Source organism: Cyprinus carpio, chromosome B14, assembly GCF_018340385.1.
Source record: "Cyprinus carpio isolate SPL01 chromosome B14, ASM1834038v1, whole genome shotgun sequence".
In the NCBI taxonomy this organism is placed as follows: Eukaryota; Metazoa; Chordata; class Actinopteri; order Cypriniformes; family Cyprinidae; genus Cyprinus; species Cyprinus carpio.
This window is the reverse complement of record NC_056610.1, coordinates 4843590-4867900: the sequence shown is the minus strand read 5'-3', so window position 1 is coordinate 4867900 and position 24311 is coordinate 4843590. Positions and strand designations below refer to the sequence as shown.

The 24311-nt window shown below is 36.7% G+C and overlaps 1 protein-coding gene across 3 annotated transcripts in view; it reads left to right on the top strand.

Annotated features, from left to right (window-relative positions):
• The window catches only part of LOC109083511 (neuroligin-3-like), a 159406-nt gene that overhangs the window by 26188 nt on the left and 108907 nt on the right, over nt 1–24311 (top strand). For 2 of the 3 annotated variants that reach the window (XM_042737823.1, XM_042737824.1), the window contains exon 2: nt 14013–14677. In XM_042737823.1, the coding sequence (XP_042593757.1) occupies nt 14209–14677 (469 nt within the window). In that variant the 5' untranslated portion in view covers nt 14013–14208. Of the gene's footprint in view, nt 1–14012; nt 14678–16674; nt 16735–24311 lie in introns of all 3 variants that reach the window. The other variant, XM_042737822.1, reaches the window with a different exon arrangement.

Below are 24311 nucleotides of genomic sequence, written 5' to 3'. Positions count from 1 at the left end.
ACCACACTCATCGGTCTCATCCAGGACGGTGACGAGTCTGCTTACAGACAAGAGGTTGAGCAGCTGGCTGTCTGGTGCAGTCTTAACAACCTGGAGCTGAACACGCTCAAAACAGTGGAGATGATCGTGGACTTCAGAAGAAAACCCCCCCTGCACTCCCCCCACTCACCATCATGAACAGCACTGTGGCTGCAGTGGAGTCATTCAGATTCCTGGGAACCACCATCTCTCAGGACCTGAAGTGGGACAATCACATTGACTCCATTGTTTAAAAAGGCCCAACAAAGGCTGTACTTCCTTCGCCAGCTGAGGAAGTTTAACCTGCCACAGGAGCTGCTGAAACAGTTCTACTCAGCCGTAATTGAGTCTGTCCTGTGCACTTCAATAACTGTGTGGTTTGGTTCAGCTAACAAATCAGACATCAGAAGACTACAGAGAACGGTTCGGACTGCTGAAAGGATTATTGGTACTCCCCTGCCCACCCTTCAAGAACTGTATACATCCAGAGTGAGGAGGAAAAGGGCTCAGAAAATCACTCTGGATCCCTCACACCCAAGTTACCCCATCTTTGAACTCTTGCCATCTGGCCGGCGCTTCAGAGGCGCAAATACCAGGACAGTCAGGCACAAGAACAGTTTCTTCCCCCAGGCAATCTACCTCATGAACAGTTAAATGTTCCCCACTTATACAATAAAAATGTGCAATATCCTTATATTTATTTGTTACCCCCCTTCATCCTAGTACATCCCTGCATCTTACTCAATCCAATTGCATTATCATTTATAGCACAATTGTTTATACACTTATTTATCTGCAAAGGGTTTTTATTTTTTATTTTTTTTGACTGTGTGTTGTTGTCTTTTGTGTACTGGAAGCTTATGTCACTAAAACAAATTCCTTGTATGCGCAAGCATACTTGGCAATAAAGCTCTTTCTGATTCTGAATTCTGATTCTGAAAAGTGCGAGGGACGAATTTAAGTAATATTTAAAGTGGGGGGACACGTCCCCCGCGTAATCTATGCCCCTGAACACTACTACTACTTCTATTAGTAATAATAATAATTTTAGTTTTAATAATTATTGGCAAATGCAGCCAGTAATACAATTTGAAAAGAAATTGTGAAAATGGAATGAGATGATTAACTGTCATACTGTTGAGACGCTCCAATGATGTCCCTTCCTGGGTGTCAAAGTTTTACGAAATATGTTCATAAAATGTTAATAAATATCTTTGTTTGTTTGTTTGTTTGTTTGTTTGTTTGCAATAAGCACAAACCATGCTGTAGCACTGGTAAATATTGTTCTGGGCAAATGAGTTTAAAATAGGTTTTTGTTTGTTTTTTTTTTCATCTTTTTTTTTACAAGTACACTTTAGACATGCTACTAACTATAAGTAACTAACTACAAGTCATTAGAGTATTAGTAGACTGTTAATATGTTAATCAACTTACCTAACCTAACCTAACAGTCTACTAATTCTCTAAGCTGATATGTAGTTATATTCGTAAATAAACTTTGTAATGTAAAAATGAGTCACTGTTGTATGGCCAGTGTTGTGGGGAGCCAATATCACCAGTTTTAACACATCTGCTGCTTTTTATGCTCTAGATAACTGTTAGATAACACTTTATCTTTACATATCAAATAGTTATTTTTCAAATAGAAATAGTTTTCTAAAGAACATAAGTTTTGTGCTTTAAAAAAAAAAAATAAATAATAATAATAATAATAATAATAATAGTGGGACATCAATTTGTATCCTTTTTAAGGAGAGTTCCAAAAAGTCATGCAAAGTGGTTTCAAGAATTATACTGATGTTGGAAGGGCAAGTAATTTCACCAAAAAAAAAAAATAAAAGTGCCTCTCTATTTAATACCTCTGAACCGTCGCATTCATCAGAAACCCTTTCAGTGCTCAGGGCAGATTTGCTTTCAGTGAGGCAGCAGCCTCGCCATTCTGAACGCCTGACTGTATTTGCATAGCCAAGGATTATGGAGGGCCGACAGAATGGCCCCTGCGGTTTCTGAAAGGGTCCCTGGAGAAATGTTGAGCGATTAGTTACTTTAAATATCCTGCTGAGGGACTGTCTTTTGGTATTAGGTCCACTGTGGATCATTAAGATGATGAGCTCAGAGGGTCAGTTTTATTTAACAAGCGTTAGCCCTTCCAATCCTGTGTTTCAGAACACGAACGTGACATATGGAAGGAAAATTGTTATTTTTGTTATGTAAGTATAACAGGAGGAAGCTGAGAGAAATGTGTTTGGGGAAGTTGTGAGAAGCGTGGAGTCCTGCCCGCGGTGCTGGAAAGGTCTGTGTGTGGAGTTTATTCCAGAACTGTGTGTCTGTATTCTTCTGTTCGGATGATAGAGTGCCTACACTTCACAGGAAGTAGATTCCCTCTCAGACTGCAGCGATGGAGGCTTATGGCAGCGGCGATAAGACACAATAAGAACCGAGTACACCTCTTCACACCTGCTTAAAGTGCTCGATCAGCAGAAACCAAGCATGTGAGAAAAAATTAAAGCAGGCTTCACCGTCACAGTCACAAATGTGAGTATTTGAGCGGATTTTCGAAGGCGTTGTAATTATTAGTGGTTCTTGCTAAGGCAGATGATGCATGATGCATCAATATTCAGCAGCTATTTAAAGAGAGGCGTGCTATTACTTTTTTGGAAAATTGTATGAATATCATAGTTATAATATTCATACATTGGAACATTGTATATGAATATCATAGAGACTTGGGAATTGGGCCTTAACCATCCAATAAACAGCAACATGATGAAATCTGTTCAGAATACCAATGCCCTGACAAACACGTATATAGCATCATCATAAATGCAAAGATAATTTTAAAATTTGTGTGACAATAGTGCATTCACTGGTTCTAGTGTTATTATTGCATTTGAATTATAATTAACAAATAGAATCCCTGAAGTATTTCTGGAAACACTTCCCAGTGTAATTCTCGAATATGGTTTGACAGTTTCGCTTTGGTCAATTTGTCCAGCATTCATTCTTTTTGTGCCGGAGTTTATAATTTTCAGCATGTTCACCATGAAGCACTTAGCTTCCATAATTGCATGCGTTCAATTACATGACAGACTGAGCATGTATTTGTGGGATGAGGAAAACGCGCATGAATGCATAATCCTGGAAAAATATATAAGCTGTGACATGTTTGTTAAATCAGAATGGGTGTTGGCTCCAAACAGCCATTCAATTTGCAGCATTTCACAGACAATAAGACAAACAGCCTTTGTAGTATTAAAGTATGTCATGGTGTGATATGTTAAGCAGTTTACCATATTCAGAATCAGTCATCAGTCAGGCAAGCCGAGACACTCTCCCAAAGGCCCAATATTTACAGTCAACATTTTTCATGCGGCAAAGTTTAAAGGTTTCTGTCTTCCTGTCAGAAATCTCGGCTCTCTGTGTATTTTATGCAACACACCAGCCCTGGTTCTAGACTGTCTAAAATGAGCAGGCCACTGATAAATGTAGTGTGTGTGAGGGGAGGGAATACAAGCGATGAAACTGGGTCTATTAAAATAGTTCAATAAATGCAGTTTGAATATAAAGTAAATCATGCTCTGCAATACACTTGAACACATTTTTTTTTATTCCAATTACATGAATTGCATTACATGAATCAACTATATATATAAACAGAATCTTTCAATCTCAATCATCATCTGAAAAAAAAATTAAAAATAAATCAACAATACACATGATATGTATGCATGATTGATATCACTTGCTCTGCAAAGTGTAAATTGCAAAAAAAAAAAAAAAACCTTTAAATGTATTATTTTCCACCCTGAACCCGAGTATATGTCTGCTCACAAGATGCATTACAATACTATTATGGCTCGACCATTAAAAAAAGGTACCATAAAGTACTGCAGTGCTTTTTTTTTAATCATTTTTAATCATATTTCTTAAACTACCCTAGAGACAACCATGTAAATGCTATGGTACATGACTACAGCAAGCCGCACGGTGAAGTATACTATGATATTAATATCTTATACTGAAGTGAAGACGGTCTGTGCACATCTCTAGATCTCTCTCGTTCTCTCTCTGTCTCTCTCTCTCTCTCTCTCTCTCTCTCTCTCTCTCTCTCTCTCTCTCTCTCTCTCCCTCTTTTCTTTTGGGACTGGACTATGCTGTTCTTTTTCCTTGATGCACAGCCAAAACCAAAGCTGGGCTCCAGTAATGCATAGAAAGGCTGTTCCCCAGTCACAGTGCTTCTGGATGGAGGCCGGCTATTTCCATTTAAAGGAATATTGCAGTCTCTTTGATGAAATATAGACAAGTGATATGCACACAGGTTTTTATAATTCATTTTTGTTTCATTTTTCCAGAATTTTTCAAACTTGCTTTTGCACACTAAACTGTCATTATTCATGATTAATATGCTTTTCTGTAGCGCTCAAAGCAATATTAATCCAAAAAATTACAAACTCTATAATTGCTTATTAAATTTAAATGCAGTCCTGAGGGGTTTCACTTTCAGCTTGTTTGACACCCACAATACAGCATATGTAGTATGGAAACATGTGAATGAAAATGAACTGGATGAAGTGAATTTCTTTTTTTGTTATTATTTTGGTAAAATGACCGGTTGATTATACAATATTCTGCTTATTACACTGATCCTTATAGTCTCACATAAAAACATAATAATGTATTGTACTGTATAGTATGTGAGAAGAAAGTGTGAAGTGATATGCAAGACATGAAATCAGTTGAGAGGAAGTCAGCTACACATTAGCGGTCAAATATTTAACTGCAGAACGCCTCATTTGACCAATAAGAATCAAATATTCCATAGAGCTTTGTAATGTCATAATCAACTGGCAAACTTCCCTCACTCGACCCATTTCCAGAAATAAAAGCAATCACCACATTTTGAATGAATTTGAAACATGTGACTTTCACTGTAAATCGAGGGTTTCTACTGTGAATAAAATGGCCAGCTGTTGTCCTACTCTGGTGGCCAATAAGATAAACAAACCACAGCTGTGTGTCTTCAGAGCTGATAATCACATCTGGATCACCCATCAAGTTCTTATCTTAACCAGCGGCATCTAAACGTGGATTCAACCTAAAGGCAGCCAAGTCGGGGATGCCTGTCTAGCTCCCCATTAAGACCCTGAGAATGAGTGATGTGACGTGACAAATCTAGAGAACTCTCTTCATCCTAAATCAGTCGTGTGTCGCATGGACACGTTGTAATAGTACAGTATATGTGTACTGTTTGTTATTTCACATTATAGATGTGATAGATGGAGGGTAGTTGAGTATAGGCTGGAGAGCGTGTGCATGCACAAACTCAGTCCTGTGAGCCTCTGAAAAGCATCTTGTAGACTCAGCGGTGTGTCTGCATGTTGGCTTTATTACTGGCAGCAAGGCCAACCACATGAGGGGATCAATATTTTCTGTTTTTCTGCATTTCTGTGTTTTTCCCATGGTGAAAATACAGCAGGTGTTTGAAAGGATAGGTCCTAAAAATGAAAATCATCATGTACTCGCCCTCATGCCAATTTAATGTCTGACTTTCTTCTGTGGAGCACTAAAGATGATGTTATCAGAAATTAAGCAGATTTTGCAATTGAAGTGAATGGGGATGGACATGAGCTCCAAAAATAGCAGAAAAGTACCATTTACGTTTGACGATAAAAGTGCATAGCACTAAAGAGCTATATTTCAAATCAAAAGCGCAAATGTTTTTTTTGTGGCTGCGAGGAAGATCTTTTGAAATAATAATTGTTCCTCACACAAAGATACCTTATAGTGTCAGAAGGTTTGTGCACAAATCACGGACTACTATTATAGTAATTGTATGGTGCTTATTTGTAATTTTGGGGGTTTGACATTGCATCCCACTGCATGTGAATGAACAGCAGGAGTATTCTGTCTAAAATCTCTCTGTGTGAGCCACTGAAGACAGATGAAATTAATAAACAGGTGACAGATTTTCTTTTTATGGGTGAACTATTCCTTTGGAGCCTGGGGAGCCCCAGAGGACCACAAGAGAATACTGCATGCGTACTAGGTGGTCTGTAAAAAAATGTAAAAAACTGTATACATTTAAAAAAGTATAAAACATAATAATAATAATGGTGAGGATTTTCATAAGGTTTTTATTGTTGGAAATTATTCAATTAAATTATACAATTAAAAAGGGGTCATGAACTGCCTTTTTTTTTATAATTTTATCAAGATTTCATCATAATTTAGAAGTAATAAGCTGGTTTCTGTCCTGTTTTTGACCCCCTCATCATATTTCAATAGGCGTGGTGGATTGTCGACTCAGAAGTAAACGCCCACTGTTAAAACTGGCTAATAGTTGTGTATGTTTGACAGTATACATCCTTCAAAGATAAATACACAGTGCATATCAAACGATCAGTAATAACAGACAAAGCAATAGCGTTCATGTAATATGAACAGGTGCTTACACTTGTGTTGCGACATTAATGTTGGATCCAATGCATTGTCTTTTAGTTTCAACCTTTCTGACAATCCTGCATCCAAATAACGAGAACGTTTTGAGTTCTGAAACTTACACACTTACTTTTTTATAGTACAATCACCTCTTATATGTCAAAAAATCAAGGGAATTTTGATTTCTCAGTTCATGACCGCTTTAAGTTTTTCTTCTTGTTTATTCAGGTGTAAGTAACTGCACATACAGTTATAAATGTATTAGAATTACAGATGTTAACCTGTGCTCTGAATCACATTCTCATAATTCCATAAATGTAACACATATGCGTAGCTGTTAGAGTTAGTGTAATGTTCAGTTTGTGTTTGTGTATGTTTGTGTGTCAATATGTATCGCGATAAAAAAAATTTCAATAGCGGTGATATGGTTTTTAAACACATTTCCGATATTTCGATATACCAGTGTTTCCCATACATTGATTTATTTGTGGCGTTTGACTTCGTTGAATAAATATGAGCACTGCACGTTTCAAAATCAAAACACGTCGCGGGTGTTTTATATGAATGTATCTCTGAAGGGAACCGACTGTTTTCAGAAAAGTTTCGATGGCATTTTAATTTTATCTGATAAAGAAGCGTTCATAAGCGCAGCTCCTTTGATTATAGCCGTTACTGGAGAAACCGCTGGGTCTACCACTCTCTCAGCGCCTCCTGCTGGCAGACAATCAGTTTGCATTTAAGCCCGGCTCCAGCAACATTCCTTTTTTTTTTCCTGCAGCAACTCAAGAGCACTCTTCATACTCTTTACACTGACTAAAGCACATTTGTTTCAATCTATATCCAAAGTACTGCAAAAACAGTTAAATTTTGAAATATTTTTACTATTTAAAAATAACTTTTATTTTAAAATGTAGTTTATTCCTGTGATCAAAGCTGAATTTTCAGCATCATTACTCCAGTCTTGACATGATCTTCAGAAATCATTCTTTTTTTCAGGATTCTTTGATGAATAGAAAGATCCAAAGATCAGCATTTATCTGAAACATAAAGCTTTTGTAACATTACATTTTGATTACATTTGATTTGATTACACTATTCCATTCAAAAGCTTTGAGTCAGCATCATTTCTTTCTTTCTTTTGGAAAGAAAATATAGAAATTTTTATTTAGCAGAGATGCTTTAAATTGATCAAAAGTGATGATAAAGACATTTATAAAGTTACAAAATATTTATATTTCAAATAAATGTTCTTCTTCTGAACTTTCTATTCATCAAGAAACCTGAAAAAAATTTTACTCAGCTGATTTCAACAAATTATTTTTGAGCAGCAAATCAGAATATAAGAATGATTTCTGAACGATCATGTAATCAGAGTAATGATGCTAAAAATATAGCTTTGAAATCACAGGAATAAATTATATTTTAAAATATTTCCAAATATAAAACAGTTATTTTAAATAGTAAAAATATTTCAAAATGTTACTTTTCTTGCTGTATTTTGGATCAAATAAATGCAGGCTTGGTGAGCAGAAGAGAATTCTTTAAAAACATAAAAAATCTTACTGTTCAAAAGCTTTTTGACTGGTAGTATATATTAGCCTATAGTTTGAAGTTAAAGATATTAATTTTAATTAGGTGAGTCTGAAATGATTATTTGACAGTGATTTCACATTTATTGTTTGTATGAAGGCTAAATACAAAAAAGAATGTTTTTTTTTTTTTTCTTTCAAGAATATTAAATGGTTTTAAATGAGGTGTCAGACTTGGCAAATTCATTTTTCATAAATTTATATACACAGACATCTGTTGTGGGCGTTCTTGGCAGTTTTTACGAGGCTTTTTATAGGGTTCATATCGATATCGGAATTATATCGTATCGACCGAAATTAAGAAATATATCGTGATATAAATTTTGGCCATATCGTCCAGCCCTATGTTCACTTAAGAGACAGTGAAATTAATTTATTTATGTTATATTTGATGCCTAATACCTTTGATTTCCATTTCATGAAAATGTTGCTTCCCGTGTGAGTGTATAGTTTGTTGTAGGATGACAGAGATTCCGACAGTTAACCTCATCATGCACAGTGTGTGAGGAAACAAGACAACAGTTACAGTAAAACTCCCTGTGGTGTGAATGACGGTCGTTGTGGAAGTGTGAATCAGGGCACGGTTGCCAGGAAAAAGACGTTCAAAGTCATGGCATTGCGTCACTGCTCTTGTGTGCTGCTCAGCTCGTCATGAGATGTGTTGTATTGCTCATGGTAGCTGTCGCTCACATCGGCTCAAATCACCGGCTCTCGCTGGAAATGAATGACTTCTGATCGCTTTGCCTCTGCAAATTGCTGTCGGTGCAAACGCACAATTAGTCTTACTGATTTTTAAACGTATTGAGAAGTTGTTTCTGTTGATGTTATTCTTTTGGCTATTCTCTGCACATTTCATATCACATATTCAGGCGTTTTATTATACGGTCCTCATTGTCCTGTGGTGTTATCACGTAACACACTGTCAGGGTCATTTGTTATCTTGTGCACCTTCATGTGTGATTTTATGTTGAGCCTCAGGACATAAACATTTAAACCAGGAAACCAAGGTTTTGTTCCCTTAGGCTTTGTCTTCTGCAGCCCTTTCCATTTTATTTTCAGGTGGAGATACAGGTTGTGCCATCATGTTTCAATCTTAAGTAATTACTCTTTTACTTGAAATACATTTAGATTTAGGCACAAATCTATTAAAGAGCTAATTTAGCGTGGGTGTAGGCTGCAAATCCTGTCTTGTTGTGAGTTTTTACCTACTTCCATGTTAGAATGTGACCTGATATGATATATTTATCTATAGTTTTAGTTTCAGGATAATTTTGACGACAGCGCTCCATATTCTGTGCTGTGTTTCCCACAGAAGGTGTTAAGATGGTGACCATGTATTATGCAGTGTAATTTGTGCTGGCTGCTGACAATGAGTCCCAATGCACACTCCCATAACGGTCATAATTCACACTATCAGGGACGGAGATTCACAAGTCTGGACAGTGAGGTGTGCAATAAAGTTTAATGTAGAAGAATATTAATCAAATCTACAACAGAAACATCTGGCTGCTGATTCTCAGTCATTGTTCAATAGCCAGTATTACATTACCTACTTCAAGATGTAATCTAGTGAGGTGTGTTCCTTTTGACGTGATCGACCCGAGATCAAACCCGCCTTTTGCCAAAAAAAAAAAAATTCTTCCTTTTCAGATCTCATATCACATCAGAAAGGCATTTATTTATATAAATATTGCACAACCATCTTATGGTATTAGCATCAAACAAATAATGGTAAAACTTTATTTTAATGCCCAATTCTCGCTATTAACAAACCATTAATTATGACTTTTACATTTACATTTATGCATTTAGCAAATGCTTTTATCCAGAGCGACTTACAAATGAGGACAATAGAAGCAATCAAAAACAGTGATAACATTTTTTTTATTAAAGATGTAAGTTGCAAGTTTACAAACATGATCGCACAACTGCTAAGTAAGAAAGGTTTGGGTTAATCAACCGAAACTTCAGGGTTTATGTGACGGTAAGTTAACTCTGCTTTCTGGAATACAGCCTGGAGAACGCTATCTGTCATTGATCTCAATTGCTCAGGTACCATGTGACTCAGGGCATGATGGAATGAGACTTTAAGGTGTGTTGTCATTACAAAGTGGAAAAGCAACTGGCAAATAAAAGGATGGGCAGCTGAGAATGCACAATGTTTCCAAAGCTTTTATGTGTTAGCTATTTTGTAGCTATACATCCAAAATACATAACCATAACCATGCTGCTATGTACAGTATAGACACCAATATGTGAGTATGTGAGTCCCTGAATGTGAGCCCTCTGTTCTCCCATGAAAGTGATGTGGAGTGTGTCAAAATAAGAGAGGAGGGTCTCATTGAAATCCAACCACAAGTGTTCACAGGAGACGCATTTGAAACGCATGTTCATATTGGGTGAAAACAGTAATGTGTCTCTGCGGAACACTTGTGATCAGATCAACAAAATCGCATGTTAATATCAGCTGGAAACAGGGTCTCAGGTGTTAGACACTGCCTGGTTTCACCACATCAGGGACAATAAAGTTGTATGTTTTAGACAAGTGGGAACTTTAATGTGGAGAGAAGGGGTTGGTAGTTGACCGGGATTGACCTGGCTGATCATAGCAGCAGCCTGGTTGAATTATTAATGAACTATGCTTTTACATTTTCATAAAAAGCTGAATGGTGCTTGCCTATTCAAAAGTGTTTTGAGGAGCTTCTACAATGTTCTGGACTCTAGATATAATTTTGAGCCCTTTTCATGCTTTTTATGCCACTGAATTCCCATGATGTAGTGTTTTTATTTCTTATTAGTAATCATTTAATATAGTATTGCCTATGATGGCCATAGCTAAAATGTCAACTGGAAAATAAAGTATCACATACTTTATCTCAGTGCATATCCAGAATATCTCTTTATTGATCATCGTTGTATCTCAAAGGTTCACTCAAACATTACATTTGTGTCAGCATATGCTCAAGTCGTTTTTTCATCTGCGAAAGTCAAAAGCAATAATATGAAGAATGTTCTGGTTGTTCTTTTTCATATAATTAAAGTAAAATTGGTGGGGTTTGGGGGCTGCAACAATTTAAACGTATCATAAAAGTGGATTTTCTGAAGACAGTACAATACAATACAACAGTTTTGTGTGAGAAACTAAATTAAATGTAAACTCTTATTTGCTCAAAATAATGATTTTACAATATATTGTATATTCAAATGCATTGTTTAAAGATGCATTGCAACAGGTTTAACATCCGTGACATCAAATGTTGGTATCATAGCCAATCATGATGGATGAACATGGCACGGTGCATGTTGACCAATTGTATCTACAGCAAGTGTACAAGAATTCATTTTGGATTAAAGTTCTTCTTTAAACACTTTAAATACTTATCTTGCTTGATCTATCCGCTGCTTTTGACATGGTTACCCACCAGATCCTCCTGTCAACCCTACTGGTAAAGGGCATCGCAGGAACTGCACTCCAGTGGTTTGAGTCTTATCTATCAGATAGGTCCTTCAAAGTATCTTGGAGAGGTTAGGTGTCCAAGTCACAACATCTAACTACTGGAGTGCCTCAGGGCTCAGTTCTTGGAACACTTCTCTTCTCTGTCTACATGGCATCATTAGGTTCTGTCATTCAGAAACATGGCTTTTCATACCATTGCTATGCTGATGACACTCAACTCTACCTCTCATTCCATCCTGATGATCCGACGGTAGCTGCTCGCTTCTCAGCTTGACTAACAGACATTTCTTGCTGGATGAAGGACCATCTCCTTCAACTTAGCCATCTTCAAGTATCGACTTAAAACACATCTCTTCCATCTTTATTTGACCCTCTAACTTTAGCACTCACTATTCTAATTCTATTCTTAAAAAAAAAAAAAAAAAAAAACTAACTACCTTTCTAATCTTTTTGTATTCTATTTTTTTTTCATTTATTATTCAATTATAAAAAAAGACCTCTAACATTAGCTTGCTCTATTCTTTTTCTATTCTATCTGTTTTCTTTTTATTTATTATATTATTTAAAAGCCCTTGCTATGTGTACTGCATTTAAGCTATCTGAGACTTGTTATAGCACTTGTATATCATTGATCTTTTGTTGTTTTTGATTGCTTCCATTGTCCTCATTTGTAAGTCGCTTTGGATAAAAGCGTCTGCTAAATGACTAAATGTAAATGTAAATGTAAACATGTCTGCTGTAGGGGAAAGTATAAATTCTGTTTAGTTCCCAAATCAGTTGTTAAAATTACTTAACAGTCGAGTAGTAACTGAACAGGACAAGTCATGAGTTTGAGAAAGCAGTATGTTTAATGTCTGCCAAGATTGGGCCGGAAAATGCCTCCTCTTCAGTGGGCATCTCTTCTCTCTTGTGATCAGCTGTACTGTCCACAGCCACCAGCAAGTGTGTGCGGATGATGAGGTGGAGGATGAAGAACATCCTGCCAGGCTTTGTGCAAATCAGCCCAAGTTTGGAAAGGAGTTGTGGAGTGATAAGTGCACCTCCAGGAAGATTCATATTGCCTCTCGTCTGGTGGATACTGCTCCACTAGATACATTATAAATCATTTACAGAGTCATTTTGGAATGCAATATCCGCTACTAAACTCAGGCTTTCTCCTTGTTATTATTCCAAGCCCTCCGAGGGATGGAGGTCTGAGGGTCTTAAGCTTAAAAAATTGAAAATTGATCAGTAGCTGAGCAGGGAAGAGTTTCTCTCCGCTGGGGACGACCCTCCTCATCATTAGCATTTACAGTGTTAGCACAGGCACCCGCAAGCCACTTACAAATACCAGCTTTCCAGAGATGGGGTCAGGGGATCTGTGCCTGAATAATCTTTTATTTAACACATTTCTGTCGAATTTGGACAGAGATGTTGTTATTTTGGCTTGATGGGACCCCTCATGCAGTATGTTTTATTTACTGATTGAGTAGCTCTCAACTGGTTTTGCTTTAGGACATAAACATGGTACCAAAATAGTTTATTGTGCAATAGAAATAAAATGACCATAAAAATCAAACGTTTAAATGCATAAATATTGCTAAGAACACTATCAGCTTAACAGTAACAAGTCCATTGCCTAGTAATTAGTTAAAAATTTTCTTTGTTGTTTAAATATTTGGTTGGCACAAATGTAGTCTAGGCTCTATTTTTCTATACCTTGCACAGATTTGTTTGTGGAACTTGAAGATGAGAGAATGTCACAGTCTGGCTGCGTCCGAAAGCTTAGGCAGCTGACTTGTTGCTTCGTTGCCTTATCAGGTAATGACTTTAGAGGCAGCGTTTGTGCACGAAGGTACCTCACAAAACTGATTTCAGACAGACTTCTGAGGCAGCATAACGGTTTAATAAAATACAACAAAATAGAAAGAGCCTTGGTGAAAACTAAGTGAACATTTAATTTCTCCCTAGAAAAGAAAATGTGTTCAAAAAATTAATTTATACACAAACTAACCAGCCACAAAGTTCAGCCTCCAATTTAACTTTTTAGCTCACTTTTATACACAAACTAACCAGCCACAAAGTTCAGCCTCCAATTTAACTTTTTAGCCTGAGACGGTATCTCAGTTGATATTAAGTGACAGATCATCCAATTTAACTTTTTAGCTCCCTTCAGATTTCAGATGCAGCCACTATCCATCTAAGCATCTGCCTAATTTAGCTACCGGCTAATTTTAACCAAGTAACTGATGAACCAAAATACTGTCGAGTTTAATTGAACACACATGCTTTGACATCAGTGGGGTTCAGTTACTATATTGCAATCCTAACTATGCAGGATTAAATGGTTAGTTGCATTTTATGTTTATCATTTACAACCTTATCAGTTATGATCCGCCATTTGTGAACCAGCCAGTTTCTGGAGAGTGTAGGGCTGTTTAAATCAACCTGCAGTAGAGCTTTTATTTGCATGAGTTGTGCAGGCCTTTGGATGCATTAAAAATTTCCTTTCTTGTTTTTTTTTCCTGCAGGAGAGAGGATCCAACGAGAATACTGTACAGTGAATGAGGATTCTTCCAGAGGGGAACGGAGTGGTGCGTGTATGTGTTTTTCTTCAATGACAGGAGTAATCCACCTGAGTTAGAGGGTCTGAAGGCAGGAGACACGTGCTGGAGGAGTATCTCGGCCTAAGTCGGCATCTAGCAGCAGCGGCCATTTTTACGGACCATGTCATTGTCGGTGCGCAAAAACCGGCTCCTTTTGAACCAGCAGGACTGCTGCAGTGGCAGGGCTCACGACGTTTCTCTGTGGATATGGATTTTTTGTTGGTGCGTGACGGTCATCAGGGGACAAAGCTACCACCCCACCGTGAACACGCAGTATGGGAAATTACGGGGTGCACGGGTCCCGCTGCCCAGTGAGATCCTGGGACCGGTGGACCAGTACCTGGGCGTGCCGTACGCCGCCCCGCCAGTGGGAGAGAAACGCTTCCTTCCCCCTGAGCCACCCCTGTCTTGGTCGGGGATCAAGAACGCCACTCATTTCGCGCCGGTGTGCCCGCAAAACATTCACAACGCCGTTCCGGAGATCATGATGCCAATCTGGTTCACCTTTAACTTGGATATAGTTGCCACTTACATACAAGATCAAAACGAGGATTGTTTGTATCTAAACATCTATGTTCCAACGGAGGATGGTGAGTGTGTCGGGTATAATGGAGAAAAAATAGCCTCTTGCTATTACATTCTGTCACTTCCTGTGTGTTGTGTTTGAAGCATGATTTGTTGTCTGGCGCATGCCGTGTCTGTGTACACCATTTCCGTTCCTCATCCTGACTTGATCTGCCATGAAGTCTTTCCATCAACTCTTCCCTTCCATGCCACTGTTATGGGTTCCTCTTTTGTGTTGTTCACGAAGGCAAACCAAAAGAAAGAAAGAAAGAAAGAAAGCTAGAAGAAAGCAATTAAGGAGAAAGTAATCTTTTTAATGTAAGAGCTCAGATTCTAATCTGACATGAAGTTTGGATGTAATGATCTTGGTGCACCTCCCTCTCCTCACTGTCTTGACTTTTCTGGGGGATTAGCGAGCCGAGATTAGCTTGCTTGATGCCAGAATGAGCCTTTTGTAGAGTTGCTAAAATTTTCTGGAACACAAGAGGCCTGTGGCATCAGTCCTAACCATGTAAGACCCTTTACTGTCCCACTTTCTTCTGTTAACGTTCAAAGCCTGTCTCCAGGAACTTAAGATCTTTAAACGAATTTGGTGATCAAGTTGAACATTTGCATTCGCAAATATCTACCCAGCACAAAGAGCATTTCTTACAAACTCTTACAGATTTGAAAGCAAAAGCGCAAGCTCTGTTCCAAAACCCAGTGAGCTGCCATCTAAGGATGCATACATGCTTGAGAAGGCTAGAAGACTTTGAAGGAAAGTGGAGATTTTGATGCTTATAAAGTTCATTATGAGGGCATGGAAAGAGCTGTGTCAGTTTGTGTGCGCACGCACAGAAAAATACTTCTGTAACTGAAATTGATGCCTGGGCCATATTATGTAGCAGCAAAGATGCTGTTTGTCATTTGCATTTGCAGATTTCACCCCAGCTCAAAGATAAAACTCTCAAAAAAGATGTTTTCGATTGGTGCTAGCTGTAGCAGGATTACCAAGTGCCATTTATGCATCCATTGCTGCCAATGGCCAGAGGCTTGGTTAGCTACATTTTTATTATAGTTTTGTAGCCAAGCTAAAATAAAAATATTAAAAATATGAATTGTAAATTTTAAAAACTTATACTTACATATATTTATTAAAGCATCTCCCAAAAAGTGGGGTGGATTAAAAAGGATGGTTGCTACACCCCCTATCCTTACTGAAGTAGAGCACACAACGTACGCACACAAACAACACTCCTCACATTAAGCTCATGGGAGACTTGACAATTGATTTCAACTGAGTTTAACATTAGCAAGTTGTCTAAACTAATGACACAGTAGTACTCTAATAAGCAAAATAATGCATAGTAGACACAAATATTGGAGTCCACCATTTTACAGTGAGCTCAGTGCAGTGCATTCTGGGATTGCCTTTACTTTGAAGGATAAATGCATTGCTGCATTTTAATTTGGGCAAAATAAGATATCCAAAAAGCCAGCATAATGTTACTGCCTACCTTTTAGAACCAGCAGACCTCTGATGCATGCAGTTAAATGCTGTCCGGGTAGTGCGCTATGTTTTGGAACAGACCCAATTGTGTAATCGAAAGCTTTATAAGCTTTTTGTTGCTAAAATTCATCTGAAGTCAAAAAAGCTTCAAGGTTGTAGAGCATACTTCTCTGCATCTGTTGTCAAAGCACGTTTGGTGTGATGTGCAACAGAGCCATGCATTTCTCACACAAAACCTGGAGTGATGCAGCGGTGCAGGAGTTGTGAGGAGGAAGAGTTTATTTTGTGCTTGTAAAGGGTCTTATATAGCAGTGCATGTGAAACTAGGCTTCCTGTGTTCCAGGGTGCAACAAATCAATTCCACCTTTTTTTTTGGAATATTTTCTGCCCAAAAGACAAAGCACCCCAGCTAACGTTCTGGACAGGTTCTCTTTGTTGTTTTTGTGGGGAGGGGGAGTGACGTTGTTGCATGTTCTCCTCAAACATTTCTTCCAGAGCCTTCTGTTATTTTGTAGTCTTTTATTCATTTTACAGTCAAAAGAATATCCAAGGAATGTGCCAGAAAACCCAACAAGAAAATATGTAGAAAAGGAGGTATGTAACAAGCCAACATTGGAGCGATATACAGAGAAGAGAGCGACTGGTACGTCCTCTCGTACCCATGGGATATCGCCATCAACTACAGAGTCTTGTGTGCAGAGCAATGTTAAAAATGTCTGTATATTTTTTTCAACATAGTTTTTTTTATTATTATTATTATATATATATTTTTTGTGAATATGTGCTATTTCAAATTGCTATACAGTGTGTATGTACACAACCTCCTGTTTTCACATGTTCAACCCTGTTACGTTCAACAACTTTAAAAATGATGCAGATATTTTCTTTAAATAGAAAATTGCAACAACAAAAAAAAGAAAAAAGTTTCTGGATATTATATGATAGTAAATGATTCATAGATAATGAAAACACAATTTATATTATTATTATTATTATTATTAATATTATTATTATTAAGTACAACAAAATTTATATGCAGTGTTGATGAATGGAAAAGCAATTTGGCTCATATTTATTGTTTTTTTATTCTTGTTTTTTTAGTTTTTTTTGCCATTACACACAGAGTTAAGAGTTACAGAATCTCCAAAATAATCAACTAATTTGACTTATTACATATATCTGTAGTAAGTCATTGGGACACACACAGCACACAATGATACAGTTTCCTGACAATGACCTATACTGTACAGTATATATATATATATACCAGTCTTAAGTGTAAATTTTTCACAATTGAGATTTATACATCATATGAAAGCTGAATAAATAGCTTTCCATTGATGTATGGTTTATTTGGATCTGACAATATTTGGCCGAGATACAACTATTTGAAAATCTGGAATCTGAGGGTGCAAAAAAAATCTAAATATTGATAAAAGCACCTTTGAATTTGTCCAAATGAATTCTTAGCAAATGCATATTACTAATCAAAAATTAAGTTTTGATATATTTACGGTAGGAAATTTACAAAATATCTTCATTGAACATGATCTTTACTTAATATCCTAATGATTTTTGGCATAAAAAATGGATAATTTTGACCCATACAAGGTTTTTTTTTTGGCTATTGCTTAAAATATACACCAAGACTGGTTTTGTGGTCCAGGGTCACATATATACATTATATAAACAATGCTGAACTCCTGTTTTAATTGACAGCTCATCCAATCTTATTACATAAGATATGAGTCACTGATGTCATACAGCTTGATATGTGTCAGAAGAACATGTAATATCTTATGACACAAGTGATCGTGAGTCCTCCTGCAGTCACAATATGGAGTCTGTCATTACAGAAACCTCTGCACCAATGTCAAAATCAGTGCATTGTTTTAAAAAGCAACAGCCACAATGATAGTTACAACAAGCATAATGTGTTTAGACTGGCAGAGAACACCTCAGACAAGATACGGACTAAAAGTAACAAACTTCCGATTAGGATTCCATTAAGAGTTTGAATGCTACACTGAAATAGTGTTTTGCTGCATTATTTATCTATTAGTTGGAAGTTCTTATAGTGATTGAAAAAAAAAAAAAAAAAACAATGCTTTTGTGACAGCAAAAGGTTAATTGTTTATGGGACTCAGAAAGCTGCTCCATTAACACATTGCTATAATTATGCAATAATAATTATAACCTTAAAAATACCACCATCAAACACACTATCCAGTGGCTGAGTAAATATTTTAACACAGTGAATAGTAAAGTAAAAGTAAAGCAGAAATGTGAAACCTGTATTTGTGTTAAAACCCTTAATTCTTCTATAATGGGTGCTCTTTGAGATGTTGTTTTAGTGGAGGCACCTGCTACCTCTAGATGGATGAACTTCTGATGTTATTTCTGTAAACAGCACTTTACAGATTGTGTGTGTTGTGTGAAAGTTGGATTTGTAAGTGATTTTTAGACAAATTAGTCTCATGTTAACGTGCAGTATCATGTCTGGGTTTTGTGGCTGCACCTTTCAAACAGTGTCTGTAGCAGTCCCTTTCCCATTGAGACCTCAATCATAAGATATGTATCTGCTTTCATGAACTGAAAGATAAGTCTAAATTATTTTCATGTCACAGATGCTGTCTTGCCTGGCACTGGTGCTTTTATTACGTTCCTTAATGATAGCAGTTTTGGGAGATTCATTCCCATTACGATGATGTTTATTAAAGCACGCGTTAAGAGGAACAACCTTAAGAGCAACCTTCTCTAACTACTCAATTTGTGTTTTTTAAAGAAAACATTAAGTGTATAATGTCTATGCAGGTTTTTTTTTTTTTCAATAATGGAACTGAGATGTTTCCCACAATATGTTTGCTTACAGGGACCCAAAACTAGTGAATAACAAGCACCTGAAAACACACACACACAAAAGTGTGTTATTATGACAGTATAATAATGTTGTCTGGCATTAATTTGTGCATTTGTACTTGAATTTAGTACACTTAAACTGAGCTACTTTTGGATAGCATTGTTTAAAATTATTATTATAATGAAATAATGCTGCTCTGAAATTAAAAACATGTTCAAAACATAATATAAAAACATCTAAGGTGCACTCACAATGTTTTGTTTGTGTTGCACTGCTCGATTAGCATTTTGCTAATTCAACTGATATAGAAATGCACTAGAAATATACATTAATCTATTTAATTCCACAATCCGTTTTCCCCAGAACATCTTTTGACAGTTTCAAAGATAATGAAAGTGGTATTCACTTATAAAACAAAAATATATGGGAAGTAACTAGAAAATATAATGCAATCATTTCCATATATGGGATACAATACAATATACTGTATGCATTGATAATGTATTTGATACATATTAAAAAAAATAAAGTATAGCAATGAATGCAAAACTGCAGTACATTTATAGGGAAATATATTCTATTTGTCTAAGGTTTCAGCTGGTCATGTGATCTCAACATGGCTGCTCTCATGAGGCGACCTGCTCAATATAAATTAAAACAGCTTATATATACACTGGAGTGTTCATCTTCATTTTAAACAAAATGTTTTATCCATAGCTGCAAAAGCTTACAAAAATAGCAAAATAACATGCAATATCTGTCACATTTGTAGAAAGGGTGTCTGGAAAATAATGGCATTGTGTTGTGCATCAGATTTTGGCAGCATGTTCCCTGGAAATCACGAAACACGCTACCGTCGCAGTCTCCCGTGATCTTGTTACGATAAGAGTAAATAACAGCTAAGCATCAAAACCAATGTCTTTACAGCGCAGCAGCTGCTGAACTATTAACAACTGCGTTCAGGGGGAAACTACAGTTTGGAACAAATTTGCAGTGAGTTTGCGTTTGAGTTTGTCGGTTAAATGATCTATGTGGTGTGAGGGAAGGTCTTAAGGGAACGAGCCCTCCCCAGAGGAGCCTTCTGTCTGTATATGGGTCAGGAACAAGAGCAGCTAGCATTTATTTCCTTTACTAGATGCTTAATATTCTTAGATTTGCTGAATCTACAAATATTATTGCTGATAGCTTAAATTAACACTAAAGAAACCCTTCTGAATGCTGGTTTTGTTTTCAGTAAATGAGTGGCTGCTTTAAATGAGAGTTACTATTTCAATACTGAAGCCTCTAGACATTTATATTTGTCACGAACTGTTTGCATTTCCACAAGGGCTATGCCTTGATTATCTTAATAGCACGTAATATATTAGCATAACAGCGGTTGATGTTTTGAACTTGGCAAATGCAAACATAAAACATTTGCATTAGAAAGCACGATTCCCAACTCTAAAATTAGGGTTTTCGTTTTTGAGGTGCAATCTTTTTGATCACACACACACAAAAAAATAACCTATTAGTCTCAACGTGCAGCAACATGAAATCTTATGTAAATTCCGGCAAATTTGCATAACATAAAATCATCAGTAAGTGTTGCCAGGCAACAGTACGCTTGTGCTCTAAGAGCCTGTTGATGGTCTATCCACTCTGTCGAGCTGTTTCAGTCCAATTTGCCCTAGGGATTTACAAAAGAAAAATTTATCAAGACATTATGTTAGGTAGAAAAGCTGAAAATGTGATACAGAATAGAGGTACTTTCAGGCTGAATGACACACACACACACACCTGTATGAAAGGTGTTACAGGTTACAGCGAGTGAACACATTAAAGTCCATGTAGTCGTTCTTCTGGGGAACATTAGCACGCACAAACACTTCAATCCATTACCAGAAGGTTGATTTGTTAAGAGCTTTTGAAAAATGCAAAAAAGCTTGAGTAAATAATCCCTCATTTGCTTTAAAATTGTGTTTCTAATCCCACAAATTTTAACTATTGCATATAATGAAATTGCCTTTTTTATTTGCTTTGTCATATAAGGTTTGCAAGTTCACTACTTTAGTGACCTAATTTGATCTTCAGAGACTGTGCCGTCAGAGACACATTTAGATACAACTGTGTTGCATTTGCAAAAATAAATAAACAAATTAAAAATCAGATTAAAAAATAAATTTACTTCCATAATCTTATTCATGTATTTCCAAGTGAAGCAGCACATTCCATGAGGAAAATTGTTGGGCTTGCCTTTTATGTTTTTATGTTTGAAATAATGTGCACCAATTATTCAGTCATCAATTCACAACATTTCACCAATGAATTTTCACAACTGATCCAGGCTCTTGTCTACTGAATATATAAATAAATAAAGATCATTTTATAAAAACTGCACTCTATAAAAAGACCAATGTCTGGTTAGTGTAGAATTAGATGAAATTGAATTTAAAAATGCTGAAAATATTAATAAAAAATTAAATATAGCATATCTAGCTTTTTTATTCACTATTGAAATTCCCATGTATTTTCTACAATTTTTTTTTCATTTTATTAATTTCCATTTAATGTAAAATTTCAGTAGAATTTGGGAGCTTCAATGACCCCTGATAATAATAAAAATAAAAAACAATCCCGACCTATAATAACCGGTCTATATAATAACTGTTGTACCAAATTAATGTTATTTATATACTTGGTCATTAAAGTTATACATTTTTATTTACATGATTTTATATTTGTACATTACATATTTTATGTGGAAGAGATAATATTTACTTGAGCTTTAGCTTAGCTTTAGCTGAGCTCAAACAATAATTGGTGGAGCTTCTGCAGTAAGGACCGCCACAGTTTCCCCAGGGTCACAGACCCCCTGCATTAACTAATGCTAATTTATACAACTTCAGTAGAAATTAACATTAACCAAGATTAATTGCTTTAAAGGTGTTCATTTTTAGTTCATATTAGCTATTGCAGTAACTAATGTTAATGTATAGGATTTTTCTAATACGTTTTTGCAAGACCAGTATCGAACCAAACTACATATTTTCTTTTTTTTTTTATTCCATACATGCTGCGTGCTGAATATTTTAAATTTATTCCATGTGTATGATTCTAGCAGGAGGCACTTCTAATGAGTTCCGTAGGCTATACTTCAATGCAATCTTCAATGCATCTAGTTTTTATCTGTTTATATATTCAGTTTAAGAATTCTCTGGGATGCATCATGCTGTTAATAGAACGTTTAATGCCTAAAGGGTGTTTTTAAAAATTGCATTAAAACCATTCCCCAACTACAAGATCAATTATGTTAATTTGCTTCTATTAACATAATATTCTGATGTTGGCTACACATTTCCTGTGAAACGCGCGGGCATTATGAAATCTCTCAGGGAGCTGTTTCTGTCATGTTTCAAACGGGCTCTGAGAAATAACTTGTTAAGAGAGAATTGGTGTGGTTTAATTGTCTGAGAGAAGGGTATTTGGTGGGATCAAGCCAGAAAACCTATTTACACAGCATTCAGAGAGTAGCAGGGTTTTTTTTTTTTCTTTTTTTTTCACAAGAAAGACAAATTCACAATGAATTGGACAAGCCGTCATATTCCAGCAGTCTGCCAACGTGATGGAAACTGCTAAGTGTTGGAATCTGAACTAGGCTCCGACTGAGCAATGACAGACAATAAAATGGCATGGAAATCGCTTTTAGATAGCTCGACTTTACCGAGGTTTGAAATGTGTGCGGATGTAGCTGCAGGATAAGTTGCATGGCAAACAGCGATGGCATAAATGGAGAAAGGGGTGGGCGGAAGTTAAGGAAGAAAGGCACAAGGGAAGCGGATGTCCTCTCCACTTGATATGGAACGGCTCTTTTAAATGTGTGGCTGCCCATAGGCCTGGCGTAAGCAGAGTCTTGCCAGTGGCACTTCATTCAGTTTGACTTGAAATGCAAGACACAGCTTATCCAGGAAGTTTTTGTTGGGATCCCACACTGCTCTCTGGCCCAGTATATCAGCCCGTTCAGAGCGCAGTGTCTTCCAAATGCTCTTTGTTGTTAGTCCTTCTATAAAGGGCCAGTTATTCTTCCAAGGTCGGGCTGTAGCTGTTTTCGTGATCTATACATCGCTACTTCATTTCATCTTAAGAGGCACTCCAAAAACACAAGGTAAACAGAATGTATGTCTTCGATAGAAACATCCGAGAATTTCAATGAAATATTTCAGCCATCCTAATGTACTCATCGGTTTCCAACCACGCTTCTTTTTCATAAGCAGTCACTCTTGGTTATTGCCGCAGCAGTTAACACCAAGGACAGCTCATAATGCGCTCCTCTATTTATCTAGCACTTGTAATAAAAACAAAAGGCCTGTGATATAAAAGTCCTCTGGGCTACTTAAGTTCTGGTGTAAATTTTTGGCTGTCCTTTACAGTCTCCTTAACCGTTAAAGTTGACATCAAGTCAAATTTGGCCCTATTTACTTTCTTAATACATGTTCCTGGTTTGATTGTACACAATTCATTAGTCTTAGTTTATGGCAATAATAGCAAATAATAAGGCTTTCTCGCTCTCAAGGTAGCTGATACTGCTGAATGTTGTCGTTTGGACTACTTTGGTAGTGATTTTTGGAATAAATTATTGCGATTACTTGGTTATGTTTAGGTTTAGCTGTTGAAATCTGTTTATGTAACTGTAAATGTTCTATATGAATGGCTACATATTAACAAAGAGACCAGGCTGGTTTTATATTGTTGATGAATGGTTAGGTTTAGTGGTCATGAACACAGATGGCAGCAAACAGGTTTTGCAGTCACAGGCCAACCGAGCAACTGCCATTGAGATGAATGGGAATGCTAATGAATAGCTTTCTACAGGTATTATTCATATTAATGAATTCATATGACCTGGTCTGTTCTGGTACAGAACGCCAGTTTTCACCAGCCTGTCGATTCCCGATTGATAAAATAAATTCCCACTCTGCATTTTAATCACAGTGCACTTGGAGATACTTCACATTACAGAAGTAAAATTGGTTTCCAGTCAATCTTTCACCTCAGATTGATACTAAAATCTGTATGCGCTACATTTCCAGAAGTAACAAAAGATAAAATACTATGACAAATGCAGAGGAATGAGAGAGAATGCAAGAAGACCACAGGAGGATTTGAGACAGACCGTAAAGTGAATACCATCTTGGATTGTTAGAAGTCAACATTTCGCCAATAGTTCCCTTGCCACATTGTGACCTTTCCGATATGTAAATCTGGGCTCAATCCATTGTCACTTTGACCCTCTTCTCCTGCTCTTCAGAATAGGATGCACTTTACATTCAGT